Consider the following 11,199-nt stretch of genomic DNA (forward strand, 5'->3'; position numbering starts at 1 on the left):
AAATCTCCCACTGTCATTTTTTATAGCCTGAGAAGTTAGGGACACTGATTTCTTCCTTTACCCATTATACCATGGGTCCCCAACCTGTGGGCCGTGGCCCACTACCGGGCCGTGGCCTATTGGCCCCCAGACCGCGTGAATGGCTGGCCAGTGCACGCACGTGTGTGTGCGCATGCCCCCCACTCACACTAGTACCGCCACAAGCGAGCGTCGTGCAGATGCTAGTGCCACCCCGTGCCTGCCCTTCCCTCCAGGCCACCAAACTAGAAAGGTTGGGGACTTCTGCATTATACAACTGCTGGTTATATCCTCTTATCTGGCCGTTCCATAGGCAGCATCTCAACTTTTCTCCCCCTTCCCACGTACCTTTCTATTATGGGACAACATATCAAGTTATTGCTTTTCCCAAACAAAAGTGCTTCTGCTAAAACCAAGGGGCAGAGGTGTCTGAAACAGAGGAGAAAAATCTACTAATTAAGCGAAGGATGTCCATTATTGTCCATCCTTCAGTCTTACAATAAACCAATTGTCTATAGATATTCTCAATCACTTAAGTCCTAGTTGACCTAAAGATGCTTTTCCAAAAGGCAACTGGAATCCCTTGGGTTTTTTCCCTTGAAAAAGTTTCACTTCTCATCCAAGAAGCTTCTTTAGTTCTGATTGAATGGTGCAGAATGGAAGGATTTATATAAAATAAATAAATCCTTTCAGTCAGAACTGAAGAAACTTCTTGGATGAGAAGTGAAATGTTTTCAAGGAAAAAAACCCAAGGAACTCCAGTTGCCTTTTGGAAAAGCACCTTTAGGGATAAACCAATTGGTTTGTGGATTTCTCTAGATCAGTGATGGCAAACCTTTCAGAGACTGAGTGCCCAAAAACTGCCCCCGCCCCTGCCCCCGCCTCATTCCTGCTCCGCCCCTGCTCTGCCCCCACCCCACATGCCCCCAGGGCCACTCACTGCCTCCAGGACCTGCTGCAGATCGCCCAGGTAGCCCAGCAGCGCCATGGCGGCCATGCCCTCTGCCCGTGCCCTGCAGCATCAACTGTGCGTGATGGGGCGTGAGGGCAGAGTCTTGTCTACGCTGCCTGGCTGCCAGGTCCTTGGCTGTGCTGCTCCGCGTGGGCCACACTCGGGGGGCGACTCTCCTCCAGGGGGGCTGCTGGTGAGGAGGGGGTCGTGGGGGGAGTCGAGGCTGGGGCAACGGCACGTGTGCCCACAGAGTGGACTCCGAGTGCTGCCTCTGGCACGCGTGCCATAGGTTCGCCACCACTGCTCTAGATTGTGTACCTTTTCAGATCGGGCGTCTATCTAATGTGTAGCCATCATTACTCAATGCTCAACTGAATGTTCTTTCTTTTTCCTTCCAGCTTGGGTTCTTCAAAAGGCAGTACAAGCAGATGATAGATGAGACAGACGCAGGAAACAATGAGGGGGCCGGAAGTCCACCAGAGACCAGCCCACCTGCTGAGGCTACCAAAGGATAAATGTCTATGGAGATTCTCAGTCATCCAGGTCATGGTTATCCCAAAGGTGCTTTTTCAAAAGGCAGCTGGACTTTCTTTGCTTTTTTTGCCTGAAGACGTTTCGCTTCTCATCCAAGAAGCTTCCTCAGTTCTGAATGAATCAGAAATCACGAAGAAGCTTCTTGGATGAGAAGCAAAAGATCTTCAAGGAAAAACAAAGGAAGTCCAGTTGCCTCTTGAAAAAGTGTCTTCGGAAGTACCAAAGGATAACCAACTCTTCTGTCTGTCCCTGTTCAGTAACCCTTGACTTACAACGGTACCTTTAATGGCTGTTTGAAGTTACAACGGCATTGGAAAAAGTGACTTACGACCATTTATCACACTTACGACCGTTGCAGCATTCCCCCATAGTCACGTGATCAAAATTCAGGCGCTTGGCAACCGACTCATATTTATGACGATTGCAGTGCCCCGGGGTCTCGTGATCGCTTTTTCCCGAGAAGCAAAGTCCATGGGGAAGGCAGATTGACTTAACAACTGTGTTATTAACAACTGCAGTGATTCACTTAACGACTGTGGTCAGAAAGGGTCGTAAAATGAGGCAAAATTCCCTTAACTGTCTCACTTAGCAACAGAAATTTGGGGCTCAGTCGTGGTCATAAGTCAAGGATCCCTGTACAAGAGTGAGTATGTCAATGAAAATTCTCAGTAATTCCAGGTGGAGTCGTTTGGAAGTTGAGCGAGGGCAGTTGGATTGGTTGTCTTGCTGGTTCAAAATGGTTGCTGCTGTTCTTCAGTCTAAGCAAGTTGGTTATATGTTCTAAGGCAGGGGTAGGCAACCTTGGCTCTTTTATGACTCGTGGACTTCAACTCCCAGAATTCCTGAGCCAGCCTGGCTCAGCTTGGAAACCTCTCCCTTTCCCCTCAGCATGGCTGGCTCAGGAACTCTGGGAGTTGAAGTCCATGAGTCATAAAAGAGCCAAGGTTGCCTACCCCTGTTCTAAGTTAAAGGATTGAGGAGCTGGAACATTTACTTCCCAACAACTCTCTGCCTACTAACCCAAGGAGCCTATCCAGATTAAACAATGAAACCTCTCTGGAGGACATCTACGGGGTCCACCTAACCAACTTGCTCACACTGAAGAAACTACTTGGACGAGCAGTGAAACGTTTCAAACCAGCCAGAAAAGAAATCCAGTTGCCAGGACTCAACTTCCAGTACGTAAAAAGAGGTTTAATGGAAGGATAAAGCATGCTAGTAAACACAGCTATTTTGATATTTAACTTGTACGGTCATGTTAACAAACATCAGCCAGCGGCAAGTTCTCAGTGGATGGAGAACCCACGAACGTATGAATGAAATACTGTATTACAGGTCGCATTCCTTTGTAAGCATGTGTTTTGTGGGAAAATATGCATATTGTCGCTCAACAGTTGGATGGGCGGTATATAAATTTCATAAAGAAATAAACAAACAAACAAACAAACAATTTTGGATTAGGTTCTGTTCCCTTGATTCTGGTGAGGAGCAAAATCAAACTTTACGTTAAAGAAAGGAGGAACTGCATGAGTTCATAAGGCATGTGTGACACCACTGCTTTTTTCAGTCTGGGACAGGACAACGTGTAAAACTTCACTTTGCATCTCTCCCATTAGTCATCTGAAGAACAGGAGACTGACACCTTATCTTCTCTGCCTTTGTGGTCAAAAGAAATAAATAAAAGTGGACTTTGCAGTGGTTTGCAAAGAATCGGCACATAGAAACAGAATGGAAATGGAAGTGGCCCGAAGCCCTAGTATTTTTAGTAGCAATCAAGTTTCTGTTTGAAAGGGATCTTGCAGCTTCTTCAGCAGAATCTGGATAAGTTCCCTTTTGTATTCAAAATCTGGCCGTTTGGTAGCACTATCCCTAATAACATACGTAATAACAGGAATGTGCTATGCTCATTGAAATGCATTTTATTGACTCCATAGATAGACATCTGTCTCAAAGATGCATTAAACACCCATAACCCTATGTCCTCGCTAGGAGAGGAAGCTGGTTAGAAGAAGAAGAAGAAATGTTAAGAGGGTCTCAGCGGTGGCTGTCCACATCTTCATAGCCGGTGGGTAGTGCGTTGGTGTGGGGATTGTGAAAGAGGCTATGATTTCCATCGCCCCATGGATAAGCCTAAAATAAATAAGAGAAAAAAGGAATGCAGAAAGAAAGCTCTTCGGGGTGACACATCAGGATGGCTAAGGTGGGGAGGTCAGGAGAGTTAAGATAATAGCCATGATGACATGATGGGAGTCCCACCTCTTTTAATGGATGCCGTGCATGTGATATTCTAGAACAGGGCTTTTCAACCTGTTCACCCATTGTACCACTTTTAGGATATGGCAATATCCGAGTACCACCAGTCGCCTAGCAAGGGGTCAAAAACTTGATGACCCCCCCCCCAAAAAGGAAAAAGTGATAAAGTACAGATAGTCCTCAACTTACAACAGTTCGCTTAGTGACTGTTCGAAGTTACAATGGCACTGAAAGAAGTGCACCCCAAGCCACAGCCGAGCAAGACACCTGCCTGCCCGCCTGGCGGTGCTCTTCCTCCTGTCCGAGATTTTCATTGTTGTGAGCATTTCTGTTGAGGATTGGCAGCGGGGGTGGGGTGGGGGGGTGTTACCAAAAATAAGGGGGGCAGACGACCCACCAACGTCGTCCAAAACCAGTGAAGTGTACTGGGACCCTGTGACACTGGCAGTATTTATACTTAGTCAACGGTTCGTAGACTTACATTTAGTGTTCTGGGACCTCTACGAGCAACATTCCAGCTGATCGGCGCTTCTTCTGGGCTCAGCAGAAGCGCCAGGATCAGTGCTGAGCTCCAGCTGGAGCCTGGCGCTGATCCTGGCGCTTCCACTGAGCCCTGACAGCCCTGCAGCTCCAGCCATCTCTCGCTCAGGCTTGTGCGGTGCTGCCACCGGTTCAGCTCATTCCCCTCCCCTGCTACCACTTTTCTAGGATGGTCGCGTACCACCTACCAGGTGCCAATGTACCACAGGTGGTACCCGTACCACTGGTTGAAAAGCCCTGTTCTAGAATATTCTAGAAGGGGCGGGGCTTCAATGGCAGGCCATGGCCACCATCTTGACTTTTTTAAAAAATAATCCTTCATGAACATTGTACCACAAATCCACCAACTTGAACTTGCCTCTGGATCTTAGTATAGGTAGTTATTTCCTCTTATCAACAATTGCTTAAATATCAGAACTTTAACCAAAAACCCATCATAACGTAGCCAGCAATTAAGTACTGGTAGTTCTCGAATTATGGCCATTCATTTAGTGTCCATTCAAAGTTACATAGCACTGAAAAAAGTGACTTGTGATCAGTTTTCACACTTAACGACCGTTGCAGCATCCCCATGGTCACGAGATCAAAATTCAGGCGCTTGGCAACTGGCATGTACTTATGACTGTTCTACTGTCCTGGGGTCATGTGACCACCATTTCCCATCTTCCCAGTCAGCTTCCAACAAGCAAAATCACTGGGGAAAACCAGATTCGCTTAAGGACCGCATGATTCATTTAAGAACTGCAATGATTCACTTAACAACTGTGGCAAAAAAAATATTATAAAACTGGGCAAAATTCACTTAGCAACTGCTTTGTTTAGCAGTGGGCTTCATTCTGGGCTTAATTGTGATTGTAAGTCAAGAACTACCTGTATATAAAAATTCAGCTCACCCAGAAAAATAAAAGAGTATTCGCTTAATACTATAAGTTTTTAGTTTTTCTCTTACATACATGTATTAATTTTTCAACCAGCGTGCTGTCTGGATTCAAAAGCGCTAATACATAATCAATTCCTAATCCTTGGTTCTTTCCTCTAGCCGTTTGTAGAATGACTCCCAGAATCTCAGAGACATTCAAAACTATGTTAGATGAAAGACTCACAATGATGGAAATATCAGAGGCCATAAAAAGACAAAAAAATGGGAAAACACCGGGTCCAGATGGCCTTCCGGTGGAGTTATATAAGAATCTCCAAGAGATACTAAGACAGTGAACTGCTGAAAGATTTTTCTAATGGACTTTTATTAGAAGCTAGACTCCCATCTACATGGATGAAAGCAAATATTACTCTAATACCCAAAGAAGACTCCGATTTGACCCAGATTAAGAACTACAGACTGATTTCAGTGCTCAATGTGGATTATAAAGCTTTAGATCCAAAAGGTTGTTGCCAACTTAATTTTGGGGGACTGGATAATTAGGGAAAAGATCTACTCTTGATTATATTATTAGCTTCAGAAGCAAGAAATCCTTCACAAATCTAGATGAAGGGCCTAACTCAGGGGCGGGGAACCTTGGCTCTTTTACGACTTGTGGACTTTAACTCCCAGAATTCCTGAGCCAGCCTCGCCCCTGGCCTAAGTGCTTCGATTCCCTCTCCTGCTACATTTTTACCTTTGTCCGAATCCTCAGGTGGGGATATGGGATGAACTCAGGACGTTCGTGGGAGTGTTCTCTCTTTCTCAGCTGCACGTTCAGCCAGCAGATGCCCACTGAAGGAAGCGCCACCACAAAGCTTAAAATCTTCCATAACCGAGCTGATATGCAGAAGGGAAAGACGGAATAATCAAGGGTGCAAGGCAGAGGATGCTAAGTTGCCCCTTAAAAAATAGAACCAGGCAGCGATGGGATTCAAATATATGAACAACCGGTTCTCTGTGTGGATGCCGCTTCCGGAAGTCCGTTCTGGGCCTGGGCAACAAAAAAATTAACTACTGGTTCTGCCGAAGTGGTGCGAACTGGCTGAGTCCCACCACTGGGACTAGGGCTTTCTCTGGCTAACAGCCTCCTAGTGTAACTTGAGTCACTAAATTGTTGGTTCTGAAGAAACAGGCAAAAGATATTCTCAAGGTCACTTGTGTTGTCCTTTCTTTGTGGGACAACACGTCAAAAGCCGAAACGCTTTCTTAGGAGACAAATGCTAGGCCAAGCAATCGATGTTGCATTCCAGCTAATCTTAAAAACACTCAGTGATTAAATAATTAAAATGTATTTCAGTGGAAACACTATCATTGACACCTATCAACACAACCATTTTATCTTGCAGGATTGCAGCATGTTTGTTAATAATAGCGATCTTGTTTAATCCTTCTTTTTTCTTTTATTTAATCATTTATTTTCTTCTTTAAACCTTAAAGTAATTTTAAATGAAATAAAAGGCAGAGAGCTCTGCTTAAGTAAAATGCTGGCAGAAGAGAGTTTGGGAAGCAGAGGACAACCTGTTATGGACATAATGGACAGATTCTACGGGAAAATAGAGGGTTTTTCAGCATCAGTATTAAAAGTGTGTATTGTTTCTCCTTAAATGAAAAGCACAAATGAAACGGGGATGTGTTCCCCAGGAGGTACACAATTTTTCCATTACTGTTATTAGTTTTTGTACATCAAGGAATAACACAGTACAAGTAACAAACAAAGGAATCTCATTTTGACTGCTGTTGTGGGAAATTCAACCTCCAGCCATGTATCAAGGAATCTCTACATATCAGGCCTTCCAATTATATCTCCCCCACCCCTATTCTTCCTTGATTCTGCTGTCCCCAGGTATTGCTGGAGTTATTGTCAGTTTTGGTAGTAGTAACAGTAGTAGTCTACTACTACAGTAGTAGCAATTATTGAGTTCACTTACCACTAGATCCTTCTTCGTGGCCAGCTGCTTCTGTAGCAAAATTTCTTGTCTGGGCCACCAGTTGAGTAATTCTCCACCTGGGATTCATTCCTGAAACCCAGGACGCCAAAGACTTTTGTCTGGCAGAAGGTGTCTTTAATGGAGACCTTGAGTTCTTCCCTGTGGCTGGTCACTGTCTTTGCTGGGTCAAGGCCTTCCTGTCCAATTGCCCTTTCACTCACACTTCTCCCTCCTCCTTGGACCTGACGGCTGTGTTCATCTGATCCTCTTTGGCCAATGGAGTTGAGGCAGAAACACGACCCAGCTTGGAGCTTCTATCGCAAGGCTGACACCCAACCCATGACAAAGAGCCAACTTCTCACTTAGATTGGCATGAGACCCGGGAACTAACAATCCTCCCTTCCCTACAGTGGATCTATTTATAAACGAAGCAGAAAGCAAATGCAGAATGCCCGATTTCCAAAGAAAGCAACAGGGGAGGTATTATTAGAGTAAGCACCTAAAATATTCTAGTAGATCATGAGTGACGTTTGCGGCCTGTTGCAAGCAAAGACTGGTATGTGTGCTCATTGGAGTTTCATAGAGGTAGTCCTCGACTTATTCATTCAGTGACCATTCAAAGTTGCAACGGCCCCGAAAAAAGTGATTTATGACCATTTTTTCACAGTTACAACCTTTGCAGTGTTGAAATAAAAGTCTTCATCGTGGTTCAGTCCAAGCTGGGAATAAACATGGCGACTGCTTTAGGAAGAAGGTTGCAGTTTATTGAAGAGGAGAGGCAGACAGAAAGATGGCCCTGGCAGAAAAGAGAGGGAGCACATGTAGGGAGTGGGTATTTATACCCTCTGGAGCCTTTTGTTTGTAGTATTTCCTGTGGCATGGACTTTGACCTGAGTCTGAGTGTGCCCTTTGGTATCTCTGTGTTAATCCTATTATGTCCTGTCCTAGAGTTTGGGTGGGGTATGTAGATTTTAGGTGTCTTTGTGAAGGATTCGAAGATCGACCTCCGGCGGTTGGAAGGACTTACCTAATAAATGTAGACGTAAAGATGTCTCGACTAAAGACGAACCCCCTCCCTCTGGACCCCCGATAATAGAAAAAACTGGGCATGCTTTTCTGCCTCTTTAAGATCCTTTGAGGAAATATATTTTCCTGCCCTTTTAATATTTCCTTCTCTGGGGGGGCTGACTTCCCACAGCAGCATCCCCATGAGCATGTGATCAAAATCCAGATGCTTTGCAACTGACTCACATTCATGATGGTGATAGTGTCCCAGGGTCATGTGATTGCCTTTTGTGATCTTCTTGACAAGCCAAGTCAATGGGGAAGCCAGATTCACTTAACAACTGTGTTACTAACTTAACATCTGCAGTGATTCGCTTAACAGCTGTGGCAAGAAAGGTCGCAAAATGGGGCAAGATTCACTTAACAAATGTCTCACTTAGCAATAGAAATTTTGAGCTCAATTGTGGTCACAAGTCGAGAACTCCCTGTGCAGGTAGAAAATTGAAAAGCTGTCAATCCAGCTGGCTGGGGAATTCCGGGAGCTGAAGTCAACACATCTTAAAGCTGGCAAAGTTGAGAAACACTGCTCCAGTTGGTTGATTTTGTAGGCAGCATTTGGGTTGATCATTTTGGGTCTGAATGAATGTGGTATGAATGATATAAGAACTCCTGCCATGGACAGCGGGTTAGACTAGAAGACCTCCAAGGTCCCTTCCAATCCTGTGATTCTATGTTCTGTGAGTCATTTAGGGTTAATAGAGGTGAGACTGCTTTCTTGGTGGCCCAAATCTCCAGAAGAATTAGCACCACCCAGAATTTGAGTAACTGGCTTTCTTCTACTTTTTTTTAAAGAAAAGTTGCTTCTTTTGGCCTTTTCCTATTTTTCTTATTACAAGGAGAATATTCCCTTAATACAGTGTATCCCCCCCCTAAATAGATATGTGTTTAATGAAATCTTCCATGTGTTACTATTTCAAAAGGTTGTCTGGGCAATTAGGGGACTGGAGGCTAAAGCATATAAGGAACGGCTGCTGGCATTGGGTATGTCTAGTTTAACGAAGAGAAGGACGAGGGGAGACATGATAGCAGTCTTCCAATATCTCAGGGGCTGCCACAAAGAAGAGGGAGTCAAGCTATTCTCCAAAGCCCCTGAAGGCAGGACAAGAAGCAACGGATGGAAACTAACCAAAGAGAAGCAACCTAGAACTAAGGAGAAACTTCCTGACAGTTAGAACAATTAACCAGTGGAACAACCTGCCTCCAGAAGTTGTGAATGCTCCAACACTGGAAGTTTTTAAGAAGAGACTGGACAGCCATTTATCCGAAATGGTATAGGGTTTCCTGCCTGAGCAGGGGGTTGGACTAGATGACCTCCAAGGTCCCTTCCAACATTATTATTATTATTATTATTATTATTATTATTATTATTATTATTATTATTATTATTATTATTATTATTATTATTATTATTATTATTATTATTATTATTAATTAGAGAGCTGTCTGCCATGTATCCAAAAATGGTTGCCTCCAGCAGTGCAAGCTGATTGCAAAAAGGTAAAACTCTGGATTGCTTACTTAAGAGGCAATTGTTGTATTTTGCTGACCCCTGGGGGAACAACGTGGTTTCGCCCCACGGCACAAAGCAGGGGTCTCCAAGGTTGGCAACTTTAAGACCTGTGGACTTCAACTTCCAGAATTCCGGATGCTAAAATTCACAAGTCTTTTTTATTATTATTAGGTTTTATTCATTTATAACATAAAATGTGAAAATACAAAAAGCAAATAGTAGGGGACAATAGTAGACAGAGGGAAAACAAAAAAGGTGTGAAGATAGGGAGGAGAAAAAACAAAAGGCATTGACTTCCGACTCTTCTCCGTTGCAGCAAAATCAGACATTAAAATCAAATCTCAACTTTTTACAGTTCTATAGTAGTATGCTCTAGCCATTTCTGTATCGGCAAATCAGTCTAATCGGTAAACCCCAAAATTGTAACATCATTTTTTTCCCACCTCGAGCACAAAGTCCAGAAGCGGCTTCCAAGTAGAAACAAAAGTTCTTATGTTCTTTTCTTTTATCAGCACAGTCAATTTGGCCACCTCTGCTAATTCCATCAGCTTTTGCAACCATTCATCCATGGTGGGAATTGAGGCCTCCTTCCATTTTTGTGCATAGAGCAATCTTGCTGCCATCGCCATATATAAAATCAGAGTTCCAATTTTTTTCCAGTTCTCTTTCCATTAGGCCCAGAAGGAAAGTTTTTGGTTTAAATCTTTATGTTCACTTTAAGAATTTTCTCCGTTAATATATGAATCCTACTCCAATATTTCTTTGCCAAAATCCACAAGTCTTAAAATTGCCAAATTTAGAGAGCCCTGGAAAACAACTGTGATGAGAAGTTGTTTCTTGGAGAATTGGGGGGGGGGTGTTGGCCCTGGTTGATAGGATGAAGCAGAGACTGGGAAGAGAGACAGAATCCCCATTTCCTCCTTCTTGAAACTTTTTAACTTGCCTACAGGTAGTCCTCAACTTACAACCATTCATTTAGCGGCCGTTTGAAATTATAATGGCACTGAAAAAAGTGACTTATAATTGGTCCTTGCACTTATTATTTATTCAATTTGTATCTCGATTTTATTATTTTTACAAATAACTCATGGCGGTAAGCAAATCCGAAGCACCTTCCTTCTGCTATTTTCCCTACAACAACAGCCCTGTGAGGTGGGTTGGGCAGCGAGAAAGTGAATGGTCTAAAGTTACACAGCTGGCTTTCATGGCTAAGGCAGCACTTGAACTCACCACCTCCTGCTGTCTAGTCTGGTGCCAATTTAAAGCTTTCCAACTTAAAACTGTCACAGCATCCCCACAGTCACATGATCAAAATTTAAGTGCTTGGCAACTGGCACGTACTTATGACAGTTGCACGGTCCCGGAGTCACGTGATCATCATTTGCAACCTTTCCAGCCAGCTTCCAACAAGCAAAGTCAATGTGGAAGGCCAGATTCACTTAATAGCCAGATGATTCACTTAACAACTGTGCCAAAA

At 43.9% G+C, this 11,199-nt stretch overlaps 2 protein-coding genes across 2 annotated transcripts in view; one reads left to right on the forward strand and one right to left on the reverse strand.

Moving 5' to 3' along the window:
- LOC107296289 (integrin alpha-D-like) overlaps nucleotides 1–1,489 on the forward strand; it is a 43,332-nt gene extending 41,843 nt beyond the window's left edge. The window contains exon 30 of the mRNA XM_029286024.1: nucleotides 1,369–1,489. Within this exon, the coding sequence (XP_029141857.1) occupies nucleotides 1,369–1,485 (117 nt within the window). The 3' untranslated portion in view covers nucleotides 1,486–1,489. The remainder of the gene's footprint in view (nucleotides 1–1,368) is intronic.
- A 1,913-nt stretch (nucleotides 1,490–3,402) lies between these two features.
- Nucleotides 3,403–7,366, reverse strand: LOC107296294 (cytochrome c oxidase subunit 6A, mitochondrial-like). The gene is made up of 3 exons (XM_015825640.2): nucleotides 7,148–7,366; nucleotides 5,914–6,056; nucleotides 3,403–3,634 (listed from the first exon to the last, which is right to left on the reverse strand). The coding sequence occupies exons 1-3, from the start codon at nucleotides 7,233–7,235 to the stop codon at nucleotides 3,539–3,541; spliced, it is 327 nt and encodes a 108-aa protein (XP_015681126.1). The 5' UTR covers nucleotides 7,236–7,366; the 3' UTR covers nucleotides 3,403–3,538.
- Nucleotides 7,367–11,199: the final 3,833 nt, after the last annotated feature.

The sequence above is a fragment of the Protobothrops mucrosquamatus genome, unplaced genomic scaffold (genome assembly GCF_001527695.2).
Source record: "Protobothrops mucrosquamatus isolate PMUCROS unplaced genomic scaffold, P.Mucros_1.0 scaffold2733, whole genome shotgun sequence".
Classification (NCBI taxonomy): Eukaryota; Metazoa; Chordata; class Lepidosauria; order Squamata; family Viperidae; genus Protobothrops; species Protobothrops mucrosquamatus.

Excerpts from the sequence above, each read along its gene's own strand:
- LOC107296294 (XM_015825640.2), bottom strand. The coding sequence starts at position 7,235 with ATGAATCCCAGGTGGAGAATTACTCAACTGGTGGCCCAGACAAGAAAT. Across the intron at positions 6,057-7,147 it reads CCACGAAGAAGGATCTAGTG|CTCGGTTATGGAAGATTTTA; the intron begins GTAAGTGAACTC and ends TCTGCATATCAG. Across the intron at positions 3,635-5,913 it reads ACCTGAGGATTCGGACAAAG|GCTTATCCATGGGGCGATGG; the intron begins GTAAAAATGTAG and ends TATTTATTTTAG.